General features: G+C 39.3%; 1 protein-coding gene across 1 annotated transcript; it reads left to right on the forward strand.

Annotated features, from left to right (window-relative positions):
* The first annotated feature begins 597 nt into the window (after positions 1 to 597).
* On the forward strand, positions 598 to 16,364 carry LOC307027494 (kelch-like protein 9). Its single transcript, XM_079662497.1, has 11 exons — positions 598 to 750; positions 3,017 to 3,070; positions 4,345 to 4,466; positions 5,032 to 5,198; positions 5,584 to 5,716; positions 6,910 to 7,106; positions 7,492 to 7,567; positions 8,304 to 8,861; positions 9,469 to 9,648; positions 11,687 to 11,800; positions 14,906 to 16,364. The coding sequence occupies exons 2-11, from the start codon at positions 3,066 to 3,068 to the stop codon at positions 15,400 to 15,402; spliced, it is 2,049 nt and encodes a 682-aa protein (XP_079518623.1). The 5' UTR covers positions 598 to 750; positions 3,017 to 3,065; the 3' UTR covers positions 15,403 to 16,364.
* Positions 16,365 to 17,995: the final 1,631 nt, after the last annotated feature.

Below are 17,995 nucleotides of genomic sequence, written 5' to 3' on the forward strand. Positions count from 1 at the left end.
AATATTTCCGCAATGGAGCGAGCTTAAGTTTCACTTTCAATTGCATCACATAGCCCAGCGTAACACCTTCATCACACATGTTGCCACCTCTTTGTACCAGTTTCAGGCGATTTGTAATCTGTTCTAGAAAAACGATGTGTTTTTGGATGTTTGTTGAGTTAGGTGGTCCGCGAGTGTTTTTTTATTGGTTAAGTGGTCCTTGGTATGAAAAGGTTTGAGAAACACTGTCTTATATTCATACATCAGATAAAGGTCAAGGCCCAGCTAAAGATAGAACAAAAAGACCGTTTGGTTTTGTCTTTGCATTCTGTTGAGCAACATGTTTTCAACTTTCATCCAGTAAAAGACATGCAAATACCTTAAAAATATAAGAATGAATTATCCTTTTTGAGAACATTCCTCCATATTTAAGGCCTGCTAGTGTGCCTTTATACCAAATTCAAAACGTTTTAAACAGCTGGTGATACTTTTTGCTGCTGATTTCATTAACAGTATCACAAGTGTGTCACACTGGTGTGGGGAGATGCAAGAAGGCGCACCCTGAGAAAGAGAAGTAGCACAGGAAGTGACTGAGGTCTCGGTTTAGGCAAAAAAAAAAGTTGATGCTCACGCAAACGCTTCAACTCTCTGAGCAGCTGGTTCAGAGCAGCAGACATTTCTCTGCTGAGTTTCTCTCACAGATCGGGCTGTTAAGACATACAGGCTGGAGAGAGGCCTGGGGTCCGGGCTGCTGAGGAAGCTTTCTTCCAGGTAAGTCCTCAACAGGTGATTCTGTGTGTTTTAGATCTGGATCCATGTGACGCACCTGCAGCAGGGAACAGTACATGACAATAAGTATACCTAAAATTCATATTTGTCTGTTTAAACTGCAGTGAGGTACATTCAGGCTGCAGTGATGTACATAATTGTACTAATTTTTATCAGGTTTTGTAGAGATTTATAATTAAACTGTCACAGGATCAGCTTTATTGGCCAAGTACGTGCACAAACAGGAAAGGTTTGACACCAGTTTCAAATGTCTCTGTGCTACTCACTGAACAATTTACAGGACGAAGGAAGCAAAGGCATACATATTAAATGCGTACAGTAGGCTAGTATATTACTTTGAATATATAGAGGGATTATGTGTATTTAAAACTGCAAATATATAATTTCTAGGTTAGTGGATATTGACACTATAACTGATCATCACTAACATCATAATGATACGTTGAAAGAAACTTGAGTGCGGTCACACAAATACCTAAATGAAATCACTTCTTGAATAAAAAAGAGACATATTGTTTATTGTAAGAGGTGATTTAAGGTAGGCCTAGTTGCATGATGTGGGATCCCATTAGCTGATGCACCTATCAGGGTCCACATATGAACTTAACCTAATAACATGAAGACATTTCAAGATTAAACAAAGAACACCAAAAAAAAAAAGACAGGTGCACTGAAACCTGGCAGCGCGCTGAAAACAAAATAACAGGAAATAGCAAGTAAATGCCTGTAATACTATTAAAGTCATTTTATGATGTACAGTAATGATGCTACATTACGTGTTGTCAAAAACATCACTTTTTCCACTTGAGTAATTATGTGTGGTCGGCAGAAACTGTCACCTTTTTTTAAATTGCGTTCAAACAAACAAGTCTCTCAGACCACAATAACGTGACGAATATTATCACAGAAACGCTGAAGCTGTACAAAGATGAACGTGGGATCTAATTGAACAATTAAAAACTGCTATAAGAACAATACATTGCTAATTAAGGTACCTAAATGATTCATCACATACTTAAAAATGTACTAATGTGGTAGGTAGATGAAAATAATTAGGGAGCATAAAAAAGATTATTGGTCATTATTTTTCGTCCAATTATGCACATTTATTTGTTTAACCCTTGTGTTGTGTTCGAAAGCTGTTACCGTTCAATTTTGACCCATGATTTATCTCAGTCCAAAACACACAATAATAATGACTATCATCCAATGTTGTTTGAACTACATCGTAACTAACTTATTATACATTCATAACCGTACAATCCTGCTGTTATTTTATTTTATGGCCCCAAAACTCATTACACCACATATTGCACACGTGCATGTGTGTGTTCTGGTTCAAGTGTTGGTGTACATATTCTTTGAGAAAGGTTGAGTTCCCATGGGGTGAGGGGGGCAGAGGGAGGGGAGACCAGGTGCATGTTGCGAAAAAATATTGTTACAGTGGAAGAAGGGGTGGGAGAGGGGTGTCTAAAGTCAAAGATGAATCTTGATTGGGCCAAATTTGACTCCGAGTCACCCCCAAAAATGCTGCTGGGTCTCCCCAGACCCGAACACCAAATTATCCGCTTTTTTTTTTAGAGACCTTCAGACTTGGCTAAAATGTTCAAAATCTGTTTTGTATTCTTTAGCTGTTGTGGAGGATATCATGAAGCCTTGTTCCGATAAAAAAAAACTAAAGAGTAGTTATTATATCATTTTAACTTGAAACGGGTCACGGGAGACCTGAACACAACATAAGGGTATAGGAATGATTCTGCAGCTGAATGAACACAATGTCTGTGAAATGTCTGATTGTATCTAAAGATTAACTTCACACAAGGATGTGTTAAATGAATGCTGACATTATAAATAAAACCTCACAAAATTCACTTTGATCAACAACCTTTGTGGGGGAAAAAATATGATATGACGTGTATGCTGTTTGTAAGGGAAAGGTCTAAAAGTATTTAGAAAAAGTCTGGAGTCTGTCTTTCAATGAGCGAGGCCACAGCAAACACAGAATTGATCACTGTGTAGAAAAGGGAACATCACAACAGGAAGAATGACCTTATACAGAGTCTATGCAGAGAGTCACATACATATAGTCAAAGATGAGTCATTTCACACAGGAAGAGATATTTCTGTTTACCATGGATGACCTTTTCCTGTAATGGTTTTCTTTTGGGCTGAAAAATCATCACATTATCTTTTATTTTGTATTTCATAAAATCTATTTCCGTCCACTTCAACTTTTATGTGTCTCCAGGAAGTCTAATCAGCGTAACCAGCGTCCTCAACCACAAGAGGCTAATGAAATGGGGTAAGCTGATTTTATATTTCAATATTTCTGCTCTTGTTAAAATATTTGCCATAATTCAACCCTTGTATTTTATTTTCAGGATTATTTGAGGGTTTATAGATTTTTGGAATTAGAGGAGTTCCCAGTCATGAGGTTTGAAACACAAACACTCAAATTAAAGAGTTGGAGTTTCTTTGTTTCTTTTCTAAATCATGTTGGAGCATTTATCTTAAGCCCTTACTTCTGTACAATGTGTTTATGTTTAAGGTTTTTAGGGACAGGAACACATGATGTGTTTTTAAAGGATTGTATTTTTACTTAGGTAAGTACTTAGGTTTTACATAAATATTTAAACATTTGGACACTTGTAATTCCGAGAAATGTTGTTAGAATAAAGCAATTCCAACTGCTTTGTATTCCCATTGTGTTAAATAAAAATGAAATATTTAATTGTTAATTGTTTAATTGTTTTCCAGGAGGTCTTTGTGAATTACAAGACATGTCATTATCCAATTTGGCGAATAAGGCACCTCATTAACACCTTTTAATATTTGTATGTTTTCTTTCTCAGAGTATTGTTTTTGTTTGACCTTACTGTATGTGAGTAGCTTGTCAGGAAATAATTTAAAGAGGAGAAGTGGTCAACTTTACTGGTTCCTCCTTTTCAAAACACTGAACACAAAACCGATGAGGGACTTTTGTAAACTGCTGGTCTGCAGCACAAATCTCCATTTGTCAAATTATTCAAATCGTTTAAGGCCATGCAACTATTTAAGGTCTGCCAAAATAACTGAAGGAAGTGGTATTTGTACACAACATAAGAGGAAGTGCTGGGATACAAAACTAAATTGAGTGTCCAACTGCCCTTACAGTTAATGACACTCTTCAAATAAATAATGTTGACAGGTTTCAGATTCAGAATCAGGGGCCAATGCATAACAAGCTAAAGAACCAAAGATTCAAGTCATAGCTGTAGGAATGGCAATCTTATTATACATCTTAAGTCCTCCAACAATACAACATAAATATATATATAAGACATAAAACAATAAAAAATGGTGCAAGAAGAGACAGAGTAAAAATTAAATAGTGCAAGGCAATGTGCAAGAAATGCAGGATACAAACATTCAATAATCAAATACAAATCTATAAAGTTTATATTGATATAGGAGCGACAGCATAATTATTGATGTCACATAATCAGATTGCCCTGTGATAAGAATCTATTGTTGAGAAAGTGAAAATGACACAGTAACATTCAAGCTTCCCCCCTCCTCCTCCTCCTCCTCCTCCAGGGGAAGTGGAGATGACAGCGGTTCGTCGAGGCTGAGCCGTACATTCTCTCGTCTGAGCAGACATCAGTCCCGGGATCCTCCGAGACCTCCAGCTCAGCCGGAGAGACTTCCTGCTCAGCAAGGTGTGTGTGCGTGTGCGTGTGCGTGTGTGTGTGTGTGTATCCTTTAATTATTACTATTGCTGTAAATACTGAGCCCATATGATGTGAGGGAGGAAATACACTTTACATTCAAAGTGATTATCCAATGCAAACAGACCAAACAAAGCAGGTACATTAACTCAAGCCCCTTAAGTACAATTTGAGGAACTAAACCACTACATTTGAGAGGAAATTACTTTCTACATTAAAACTTTATCTAACAGCTTAGTTTGCAGTTACTTTTCAAATTATGATTTTAAATCCTATGATTAGATTATAAAATATGAAATACGTATGACGAGGCATATACTTAAGTATCTAATTTAATCTAAATAATCCTTACAGCTCAACTAACTACATCTAAATATTATGTTATCACATTTAAGAGGTCTCTCTGCATGATAAGAATTTTTACTTTTGATACATGACATGCATCGTGTTGCTAATACTGCTATACTTCATCTCCAGTAGTTCTCACCATCACCATCTTAGCAGGTCCATGCACCTCTAGCTGAAGTATCATGACTTTTCTCACCGTGTCCAATAGATGACAGGCCACCTCCTCCACCAGACCCTGAACCAGCTCCTGCTCCTCTACCTACACCTGTTGCAGCACCACCTAAACGTCCAGATAAAGCCACAAAGCCCAAACTTCCCCCCAGACCGCTGTCCAAGGTGTTCAGCAGCAATGAGCACGGATCTGCTGTGTTGCAGGTTTGTCACTTAAACACAAACATTCCTTTTGGGACACACTTACTGGAGAAAGCTAGTCGTCATTTGATTATCATATTATGTGGGAGTTGCACACTGGCACCTAAAAGAACATTGCATTTACTTCCTGTAGCTTTTTAGAATATAATCTTTATTGTCATTATATGGGTACAATGAGATGAGTAGAGGCACTCGAGGTTTTTGTACAAAAATACAAAAACAAACAAACAAGAGACGTACAACATTCAGGGGAAGACAACATACAAACAACATATATTTATGTTTTTGGTACCACATTTAACTGAACAATAGTCAAATGTTTCTCTAAATAAATGTCATTCGATGTAAAACTGCAGTTAATTATGTCAAATATTGTGATTTCCTGCAGGGCTTTGATGCTTTTCGGGCTGATGAGACACTCTGTGATGTCGTCTTGGTCCCTGGAGACAGCACAGACACGTTCCCCGTGCACAGAGTCATCATGGCTTCATCCAGTGACTATTTCAAGGCGATGTTTACAGGTGAGATGTCCAGGTTTATCAGGCTGAAAGCAGACAACGTAGGAAACTCGGGCTTTCGAGTCAAAGACATGCTGAAGTACAATAAGGGACAATACATTTCCATTTAGAGTAACGCTACATGGAATATTTGGGTGGATAAACCATTAGAAATACATGAATTCAAGACAAACCTCAGTCCAAATAAGGCTAATAGCCAAGCAACATGCTAGCAAGCTCTGTGAGGCTGTTGGCCTATTTCATTTTTTAAATAAATAGGATTTTAGGGTCATTTTGTGACTTTATAATAGATATAGTGGAGAGAGACAGGAAAGTGGGGGTAATAGAGTCGGGGAATGACATGCACTTTTATCACGTGGCTACCCGATATCCTGAAAGGTGTACTTTGTGCTAAATGCTAACGATAGCAAACAAAACATGCTCCTGATTACTATGCTAACACTCGGATATTTGGCAGGTGTATATATATATATATATATATATATATATATATATATATATATATATATAGTTTAATAACATGCTAACATTAGCTAATTATCAACAAACACAAAAGCCATTGTACTCACATACTAAAAAGGGTTAATCCTATGTTATGTAGCCATCTCAGACTAAGTTTGTTAGCTAACATACTTTCACTAACGTTAGTCTGTGCTGTCACATTACTAGATATGCAAAATATTCATGAATACATACAGGATTCTTCCCTATGGTAAATGTTGATGTTGTGGTGAAGAAGGGTAATATAAAATGCCAAACATGTTATTTATTCCAGGTGCCACTACTCATACTTACACTTCTAGAATAACATTCACTAATAGTAAAAGAAAATAGTAGGCTATAGTAAAATAATTTAATATTGTCTGTATTATTGTGTTACATTGTTGGAGAAGCCTGTGACCTAAGATTTTCAACGACATAATTACTCTGTAGCTATGTTAGTTTGACAATATAGAACCTTGGACCTTGAACTTTGAAAAGAGGAAGAACTTCACTCACTTCTGCATTTCAGTTGCAGCTTTGCAGAGGCTAGGGAGACATTTGTTTACAACCTTTTTAACAGCTATACTTCTGTATTTGTCTGACATCATACAGGGGGGGATAATGAGCAGCCAGGCTTTCTCTGTATCTTCATGACTGTGCACAAATCTTTTAAAATACTGCATTCCCCTTTTCGTACTTGTTCTGTCCTTCAGGAGGCATGAGGGAGCAGGAGATGAGAGAGATCAAGCTGCATGGAGTCACTAAATCGGGCTTAAAGAACATTATAGACTTCATTTACACATCCACCGTCAACCTCGACATGGTTAATCTCCAGGAGACGCTGGAGGCGGCAAACTTCTTGCAGGTCATGCCCGTCCTGAGCTTCTGTAATCAGCTACTGAGCAGCGAGGTGAGAGAAATGATGATGATGATGCATAAATTCAGGTCATTAAAACTGCAAGATCGCTCCAAGTGCTCCGCTGTCCCCTAATGCCCTCTCTCTTGGTGGCAATTAAACAGTGCAGAATAAAAGATAAATATGAGTGACTTGTGAATGTAATTGTTAATAGTTGCAGCTCCATGACTTTTCATTGTTTTATTCATTGCTTTTCTTTTTAATTAATCAGTGCAGAATTACATATCTTCATTGGGGCCCACTTGGGATTGATTATAAATAGTTGCAGCTGCAAACTAAGCAAAGTATTGATGACATGTCTTACGTTACGCAGTGAAAAGTTGTAATTTTTCACAATTTGTTTAACTTTATTTCCCTCTTGTGTTGTCATTCGATGCAGATCACTATTGATAACTGTGGGGAGGTGGAGCGCATCGCCACAGACCTGCTTCTGAAGGACCTCCAGCTGAATATAGGTGAGTTTTCATAAAACAAATCGAATCTTAATGTATAATCTTTCTTAAATCTGTCATAATACATAGATCAGGTGGAAGGTATGATCAGCATTCAGCTACACAAAGTCAGCAATCACTGAAACCACTCCATTGTTTGTATCTACTTACCTTCTTTAGAATGGCATAATCATGTTCATATTTTGATTATGTTTATTTGACTTTAATTTTGCATTCCTATTATCCTTGTGATGGCTCAATCCCCAGTTACGTTTGAGTCGCCGAGAGGCTAAACTTGGCTATAAACTGTGACGCATTTTCGAAGAGAAAGTCCATAGGGAAGCAAGATAGTTTTTGGGATATTTAATAAACAAAATCATAACATAGTAACTATGGACAAAACGGTCAACAGAAAAAATTACAGCACAAGCTCACCCTCTGTCAATCTCTCTCAACATGAAACAGGTGACTTAAATAGACAAACCACACCCATGTGACAATTACCGGAAGTGCTCAACAAACAAATAAAAGTGACTTAAACAAATAATAATAATACAAATAATGAGCTTGGGCTAAGTAGCATTATGGCACCTACGATCCTTGTGTGATGGGAACTATCCTACCCTGTGCTTCACTCTTTTTGATGCTGAACTTCCCAACAGGGATGTATAAAAATCTTATCCTATCTTATCTTTAAGATTACACATCATTCTGGTTTGATAACATAATAAATAACTTTTCTTCGTTGTATCAAACCCAGGTGAATTTGTGCGACAGAACCTCTCAGCGTTGGTAGAGTGCGGCCGCTACCTCCAGCTATCTGAAACCAGCATGGCCAACGCTCTGTCCAAAAACTCCCTGCAGGGTTTCTCTGAGTTGGAGCTTTACCACATCGCCAAAGGATGGTTGGAGTATGACTACCCCAACCGCCGCTCCTCTGTCTACGGCTTGATGCGCCACATTCGCTTCCCACTGATGAGCCCCAGCGATCTGATTCAGATCTCCCAGGACGATGAAGAAGGAGCAGAGTCCATGATGCGCTCGGACACGGCCTGTGTGAACCTGCTGCTGGAGGCCAGCAACTACCAGATGATGCCTTTCATGCAGCCAGCCCTGCAGACCGAGCGGACTCAGATACGTTCAGACGACACACACATCCTGGCACTCGGAGGTGTGATGCGACAACAGCTGGTGGTGAGCCGGGAGCTGAGGCTGTATGACGAGAAGAGCGGCATTTGGAGGGCCCTGAAGCCCATGGAGGTCCCACGGTACCAGCATGGCGTGGCTCTGCTTGGAGGTTTCCTCTTTATTGTTGGAGGTCAGAGCAACTGCACTACACACTCTTCAGGAAGTTCAAACTGCATGTGTTGATTTAACATTGTTTTTTAGCTATGAGCAAACACATATACACCAAACAGCTAACATGTCAAGCATGGTCCATGCTAACTACAGGACAGTGATATGCAAAAATATAGGAACAAATTAATTCGTACAAAATATCAATATTATATAAATACAAATAAGGGAAACAATGTAGACCAGTAATCATTTAAAATAAGCACATTTGCTCATTGATGACTGTGAATCGAAGTTCTATGGCAATCCATCACCAGTGACCAAATGTGCATATGCGTTGACATATTGTGTCACAGAGAAACTTGCGCCTTATTATGCAAATACCCTAACCGATACTGTGAAAAAAGGATAAAAGGTCTGCCCATAGAATCTGCTGCATAACCCAAAACTAGCCCTATTTGGTCTGGTTAACAGGAACTGCAGGCTTGCACAATTTCTTTTTACAAGTTAAACCACTTCCTCATGCATGATCACCATTCCAAGTATAACCAAAATAATCCAGAAGCATAAATAAAATTATTTTTAGAGGTTATAATTAATCCTTTTTTTTATTCTTGTTGACTTCTCAGGCCAGAGCACTTATGACACCAAAGGTAAGACGGCCATAGACACTGCTTACCGCTACGACCCGCGCTTCGACAAATGGCTTCAGATCGCTTCACTCAACGAGAAGAGGACCTTCTTCCACCTGAGCGCTCTGAAGGGGAAACTGTTTGCAGTTGGAGGAAGGAATACATCAGGGGAGATCGGTGAGCTGATAAAATTCACTGCTGTCAATACTGCTTTTACTACTGGTAGCTGATCCATTTTTAAAGGGGACCTATCATGCAAAATGCACTTGTCTTTTATACATAAATATGTGTCCCCGGTGTGTCAGGGAACTCACAAAGTGTCAGAAACAAAGTGTCCGTACCCAAATCTCTAAAAACGGGTCTACAACGGAGCTGATCCAGATTTGCGTCCGATATGACGCAATATCGGAAATGTGGACGACCGGCCCTATCAGAGACGTTGCTGTCAGAAACAATGCCCGACTGTTTTGGACGTAATATGGTCTGTGTTTACATTAGCAAGCATCGCTAACACTCAGAGCTAAGCTGTACTGGAGAGAGAATGTGTAAAAAAGCAGGAAATTAGAAAAAGTTACTCACCTTGTGGTAAACCCGCAAGGGAAAAAGCATTTGAGCTCCATACTGTTTCAGAAATAATCCTTGATGTGGTTTGGAACGTGATATGGCATTTGATGACGGGAGCATTCGGGTAATTCTGAGCAGGCATTAGCTCCACCTCCACTTTTTTTTTTTTAAGCTAAGGACCCATAATCAGCGTTTCTCTAACAGGGCTGAAACAGAGGGATATGAAGGATGTCTTAAATGCATGATCTGTTTGGTATTTTGAGCAAAACACATCATAGATATGTTTTTTTATATATTTGTATATATCTGAGACCCATAATATATGCCTAAAAATAGCATAATAGGAGACCTTTAAGTCCAATACTATCCCTCTTTTAGCTCTTTTACCACCGATACCGTAGGTAAATATCTATCTCTTTTGCTGCCAAATGCTCCACTTTGTTCAGCAGGTAACCGCTAACTGGGTTTCTCTACTGTTTGGTGATTAGTAGGTTGTGCAAAGTTGGGTGTTTAGAGCTTTTTCTCTAGAAATAGTGCATGGTGTGTCTGAAAACAGTGTTTTCAGTCAAAATGAACTGAAACATTACATGTCACTTGTTAGACGCTTTTATCCAAAGCGACTTACATACTCAATACTGTGGGCAATCCCCACAGGAGCAATTTGGGGTGAAGTGTCTCAGGGACACAACGACATGCTGACTGCAGTGGGGTTTGAACCTGTGCCGCCCTGAAAGGAACACCAACGCACAACCCACTGCGCCACACACCTCCTATATATACATGTAAATAAATTTATAAAACGGACAAGTCAAATCAAGCAATCTGATTGGTTCTTAGCCGTGATATACTGAGCGTATACCACGGGTAGAATTGTAAGTTACTTTTCACAACAAGTCAGTATCCCTCCGCGTCTGAGAAAAACAGTATACCGTTGGGCTGAAAAGCAAACTGCCTGCCCGCTTCGCGTCGGGCCGAACCACGCCCCTTAGCTGTGATATAATGAGCATATACCACGGCCTGTCGTGAGCTATTGCTTAAATATATAATATAAATACCCACTATGGTAGTTTTAACAACTAAGTATTTCAAAAACATACTCTAAAGTCCATTATGACATTGTTATCAAAACTACATGTCATTCACCCATTCACACAGAGCAGTGTACCTTATTCTAGGACCTAACATTCACACACCGTTGGCCAAGCCATTGGGAGCAACTCAGGGTTAAGTATCTTGCCCAAGGATACATCGACATGTTGACTGCATGGGCTGGGATCGAACCCACAACCTTCTGGTTAAAAGACGACTGCACTCCCTCACAGCCACAGTCGCCCTGAAACTCGCTATAAAGCTATGTAAAGCTGAGGGGAATCCAGATGCAGGTGATGAAGGACTGTCATTGTTTAGTTGTTTTAAAATATTGATTATAGCCTTTTTTAATTAGCATATTAACACATTTTCTTTTGGAAATCAGTACTGAAAGAAAACGTATCGCTCTTCTGATACTGCTCCTGACTACAGCTGTTGCTCCTGTTAATGCTGCTTCTGAATAAAAACAAAACTCAGGATTCAGGATTATTTTATTGCAGGTATCTAAAAATAGACTTAATTAAATGTTCTCCTTTTCCAAACTTTATCTCTCTTTAATCAGACACGGTGGAGTGCTACAACCTGAGGAAAAATGAGTGGACATTTGTGGCCAACATGGTGGAGCCTCACTATGGCCACGCTGGAACAGTTCACGGGAACCTCATGTACATCTCAGGTAAAGTTACCATGTTTAACATACGGAAGTGAAACCATGTTTTCAAAGTGCATAAAACCACAGCTTTAATACTTGTTAAAAATGTGTAAAAAAAGGCATAATGTATCATCATAAGCCAATGTGTGAATTCCTTAAAATATATAAGTCAGTGTCTTCCTAAACTTCTCTCATGACCATTTCAGGAATGACTCATATAGACATGTTCTGTTCTGTTACCTCTATGATTATATTATAGTTAAGTTTAGCAAAGACTGTTAGGTAAAGGTGACGCTCATGGTAGGAGTTACAGAAAACCTGCTTGTGGTAAAAAGAAACCAACACTGACTGTTCACAGGGGGACGCAACTTAGAGCGTCTCCTGTGTCGACCACACGCTTCAAACACCCAGCATCTCACTTCACTTCCTTATTGAAGCTTTCTCACAGCTGCCTAACAAAATCATGCAACTTCTTCATATGTAAGATTGACAGCCTGTATAGAGTTGTGACGGATAGCATCTCCTTTGAGAGAGACTTCACACTCCCCAAAGTGATACAATTGTTTAACAACATCAAATTTCACAGAAACAGAAGAGAACCATGTGGATGCTCAAAAGCCTTAAAGAGTGCGTAATGCTGCAGGCCTGATGGGAATTGGATTTAAAATAGAAACCATAACTCCAGACTTGTTTGCCTTACTAATACCAAGCAACTGGAATCTTCCTTTGAACTCTCTGGCTATGTGCAAAACAAACCAAACAGGGACCCACTAACAGCTTTAAAGGCAGCCCTGGCATCAGGTTGGGAGACCATAGTACTAGAAAAAATATATATATTTTGATAAGATGTTTTTTTTTACGAGGCTGCATGACTAGCCTATTTGAAACCACTTCCTGTTTAGCCGCAACTCTCATGAGCTACTCTCAGCCAACCGCTGGGTTCCTTAGCAACTTTGGCCAGGAAACCAGTTCCTCACATTGAGAGCAGATAAATAAGTTTCACACAAAGGTCTGTCTCAATACCTGGCAACAAATGGAAACCCACGGCTCTCAGAAACTATAAAGGGTAGGTCATGTTTACCAGAATACACGACATGTTGTGTGTGCGTCACATTCTTAAACTCATGCTCAGTATAAACGAAACAAAAGACACAATACTAAAGGGGTTAAAGTTTGTTTTACATGGTTTTCTGTTGGGTATCTATTAGGAAGGGGGGGGGGGGGGGGGTTCTTGACTGTTATTTCTAGAATTATTATAATTATTTACAACTATGTTGATAAAACACACTTCTGTATCAAACCCATTGCAACAGTATTCAATGACTTGTGTGCTTCATTTATGCATATCTAATATTATTTAGATGTTTGAAGCTTTGCATATCTAATTTTGTATTAAAGTATGTCAGCTTTATTTATACATACATTTGTGGTTAAAGAAGAAGTATGCTGAATAATTGTGTTGTTCACTGCAACATCCTGCTCCTCTGTGCAATAACGGCAGTAACCACCTTGACCTCTAGAAGGATTGAGCAAAACCATTACAGGACAATGTGGGAAGAAGCTTTTAACTAAAAAGATATAAGTACAACAAAAATGTAATAAAAAAACAGACATCATTCACATTGTGTGAAAGGAAGTGTGTTGTTTTTTTTAAACTACGGCCCCAGGAAAGTACCTGAACACACGTTGACTTAAAACTGTTTTTCCTGGGTGCAAACTATAGTCTCATCATTTCCAGATTTAATAACTTCATAATTATTTGGTTCAATAAAAATATAAAGATTTTACATCAATCAAGTTTATAATTAGCTGAGTCCTAAATTGTGTTTCTCCCAAAAGTTTTCACTAACAGTCACACATGCTTCTAAGTGTAAACATTCTCAGTATCCCATAACCATCCTTTCCTTCCTTGGGTCTTCAACATGGGGTCTGACCCCTAGAGGGTCCTCAGAGTTACTCCAGGAGGGACGGAAAAAGATTATCTGACAATGCTTTGAAAGTTAAAATAATTAAAGCATGGATAGGACACATTAAATTCACAAGTATCCAAAAAATGGGATGTAGCAAAGATTTACAAAACACTGTCAATCGGCAGTCTAGCTCAGTAGTTCCCAACCTTTTTTCTCAAGAGCCCCCCCAAATGACTCCTGTTGGAAGTTGCGTTCCCCCCCCCCTCAAGTCTCAAAATGCTACAACTACTGTCACAAACTGGATGAATGTGAAGTATGTTGTTAAAGGAGGATGAAAGCGTAATTAAGGAGCACTATTGGAGTGACTTTGATGGTTATTGGACTCAGGATTCATTCATTTGGATTCCCGCTGTATGAAGAAATTAAAGGACGGCGGAAGTGGAAATAATTAACAAAGGGATTAAACTGTTTAAAACACATGCTCAAAGTAAACCGGATTTTGCCGATGTGTTTATGTGGATTCAAAAGTCTTAAATAATCTATAAAATGGAGGAGACCGATCTGATCGGAGCAACTGTGACAAATAATCCAAATGAAATCAGCATGGACAATGACTATGTTTTTAAAATGCGCTTATCCAGACAACCCCGGTTTGGACACTTAACGTGCAGCAGAAGAAAGATTTATATTAAAGAAAGAATTATACATTTCTGTCTTTTTATGCCTATAATAGCTACTAACTTGAATTTGTATTCAAATTAATTAATCAATTTTTTTTTTTTATTATTGTAATGTATTGACAAGGCTTTTAGTGACAATCATGTATTGCGTTACAATTATATGTAAAAAAAAAAAAATTAAATATGATATTTGGCCTCAAATCATCTGAGGCCTGGCGCCCCCCCTGCGAGCTTTGGCGCGCCCCCCATGTTGGGAACCACTGGTCTAGCTAATGTAAGCTAAATATGCTTAATCACAGAGTGGCATGTAGCGATAATGGCTTGGTATTATACATGCACATTAAACAGTGTGTTATAAATTACACTAAAGCGTTACTGTAGGCCCTGTTTAATATGTTTGGTAAATATCTACTTTGTCTGTATTTAATCTAAGGGTCATTGGCCTAAAAACGTTGAAGACCCCTGTTATAATGAAACACCTGTAGGGTATTTATCGTTTTGAAACATACTGTAACATTTAATTCTCTTTTGTCACGCAGGTGGCATCACCCGCGACACCTTCCAGAAGGAGCTCTGGTGCTACGACCCCGCCGCCGACACGTGGAGTCGCCGCTCCGACATGATGGAGCTACGCGGCCTTCACTGCATGTGCACGGCGGGAGAAAGACTTTACGTGATGGGAGGGAATCACTTCAGAGGCAGCAGCGACTACGACGACGTGCTGGGCTGCGAGTTCTACAGCCCGGACACCGACCAATGGAGCGTGGTGGCTCCGATGCCTCGGGGCCAGAGCGATGTGGGGGTGACGGTGTTTGGCGGGCAGATCTACGTGGTGGGGGGGTACTCCTGGAACAGCAGGTGCATGGTGGACATTGTGCAGCGGTACGACCCGGAGAAGGACGTCTGGGAGCGGGTGTTCAACGTGTTGGAGCCTCTGGGGGGGATCAGAGCCTGCACGATGACCGTTCATCTGCCCGAGGGGTGGGTGGACGAGGCTCAGATTCAGGAGTGCCCTCTGCCCACAGACAAGAGCTGATCATGCACCAAAGAAGTTTCCGATTTCGATTCAAGATGCAAGGCTTTTATTGTCATTTGTACAATAGCTACAGTGAAGTTATGAGAATGAAAATCTTAGGTCACAGGCTCCTCCAACAGTGCAACACAATAAAACTGTGCAAGTAAATACAATAGAATAGAATATAATAGAAATAGTGCAGAATAGTATACAAGTAATTGGAATATTGATATATATAAGTTGCAAACAGATGAATGTTATGGATTTCTTTTGCCTTGAGTGTGAAGAAGGCAACACAGGAAGCAGTGTGGGTTGCAAACACAAGCGTGGCAAGCTATTACGACATTCAAGTGTTTGAAAATGCCACGTCGCTCTATAACACTTTGCTATCTTTAGTGCCATTTCCTGTCCTTGCATTTTATTGTCAGCCAAAGTCCCCTGCTTGTGTTTTTAGCTCTGCAGTTTCCACATGTTAAACACACCTTCCATCTTTAATGTAAGGTCCAACCTCCCCCTCACATTGACATTTACTGTTGATGTTTCACAGATCAAAGACATTGAAATCAATCACATGAACCTCTATAACCTTGGAAGGAGTTTCCAAATTCAGGGATAGCATTAGTCACTCTAATAATGTCGTGAAACAACGTTGCCTTATCCCACTAACAAATACTTTCTTTGTTACTCAATGGCATATGATCAAACGGGGGATCAACTCATAATGAAGTGTGTCAAAAGCACAATGTGGCTCATTTATGTATTTCAGCTAGCTCAGAGTCATGAGATGTAAGCCAGAAGACAAAACATGTTTTTATTACGATTGAGATGTTCGATTGGAAATTCCTGATGTTCCATAACCATGTAGTTCAAGCAGAAAGACACATTTTCGAAATATAACTTAGTTTACGCACAGATTCAAACATGTAAAAATGGTTTTGTATATTTATGCAATGTTTTTAAATGAAAATAAAGTTTTAATGATACTCCTTATATCACATTAATCACTGTCAGTGAAGGCTGAAGTTGTATCAGCCCCCAAGTGTTGAAGCTTGCCGGTGGGCGTGTCTGTAACTCGACCAACAACCAATCACATGAATCTCCCGCCCCGGACACACAAGCACGTGGTTTGATTGGCCAGAGCTTGTACTGGCATATGATTTGATTGGCTGACGCTTCCATCGAAGCTTAAAAATGTGAACATTACTCAACTTTTGAAGCGAGCAACGGAGGCAAAGCGAAACGACGGAACCACAACGCAGTTCGGCAAAGCGTGACGTCACCCCATTCAAAGTGAATGGGCAGAAGCGTTGAAGCTTCAACGCACGCCGCCGTGTGGACGGGCCGTAACGCAGCGTCCACACGGCGGCGTGCGTTGAAGCTTGCCGGCGGGCGTGTCTGAAGCTCGACCAACAACCAATCACATGAATCTCCCGCCCCGGACACACAAACACGCGGTTTGATTGGCTAGAGCTTGTACTGGCATATTATTTGATTGGCTGACGCTTCCGTCGAAGCTTCAAAAGTTGAACATTGCTCAGCTTTTGAAGCGAGCAAAGCGAAGCAACGCTCCCACAATGCAGTTCGGCAAAGCGTGACGTCACCTCATTCAAAGTGAATGGGCAGAAGCGTTGAAGCTTCAACGCACGCCGCCGTGTGGACAGGCCGTTAGACAACAAGAGAACCTGCAGCTCTGCACAAACATTTGTACTGAAACACACACTCTTCAGTGGATCTGATGACGATGAAACTATCCTTGAGACTTCATCCTTCACCCTGTAGATAAGACAACAGACAGCTGTGATATCAACTGCAGCGCCAAGGACTACAAATACTGAAAATCAGGCAGCTACTATACATAGACTCTACAGTATAATAAGAAGAGACTCGACCTAATTCATCTATATTATGCATACTCTAGCTAATTAAAACCAATCACCCACATAGAAAATAACTTCAAATGAACTTACGTAGCTAACATCAAGAGACTAAAGTGTCTATTTTGGACTCCTGATTAAAAACTGAAGTGTAGTCAGTGAGTGGAGAAGTATCTTTTCATACATAAAGGTAGTAACACCACTGTGAGTCTTGCATTTAATATATAACAAGTTATAATAAGTTAAATTAAACAAGTATAAGCATCAAAAGAGACCAAATGACCAAAAGTAAAAGTACTAATTCAATGATCAATCTCAGAATAAGATATATCTTTGAAACAAATAAACATTGGATAATAAACATTAATGCATTTTTTTTTTCATCACTTCAACGTTAGACCTGGTTAACATTTGTATGACTTAGTATTCGTGGTTCTATGAAAATAAATCTAAATATTTTTGTTGATTAAAGATTGTATTATTAATCTGAATCTGCAAAGTAATTAAAATTGTAAAATAAATGCAATGGACCCAAAAGTACAACATTTCCCTCTTAGATTAAGTGGAGCTGAAGTATAAGAAGTAAATTGAAATATCTAAAATAAGTCCTCCAGAGTTGTACTTTAGTTTAATACTTGAGTAAATGTTCTTACAGTAGTTGTTTTCCACCAGTGTAGGAAATGTTATCCTTGATGTTCATGGACATGATAATACTGATAATCATGACAGAAACCCTGCAG

Source organism: Notothenia rossii (assembly GCF_949606895.1).
Source record: "Notothenia rossii genome assembly, chromosome: 2".
In the NCBI taxonomy this organism is placed as follows: Eukaryota; Metazoa; Chordata; class Actinopteri; order Perciformes; family Nototheniidae; genus Notothenia; species Notothenia rossii.

What these genes read in the sequence shown, in the direction of transcription:
- LOC307027494 (XM_079662497.1), top strand. An exon ending in TTTCAAGGCGATGTTTACAG is followed by an intron (nt 5,717 to 6,909) that starts GTGAGATGTCCA and finishes TCTGTCCTTCAG; the next exon opens with GAGGCATGAGGGAGCAGGAG. An exon ending in ATCAGCTACTGAGCAGCGAG is followed by an intron (nt 7,107 to 7,491) that starts GTGAGAGAAATG and finishes CATTCGATGCAG; the next exon opens with ATCACTATTGATAACTGTGG.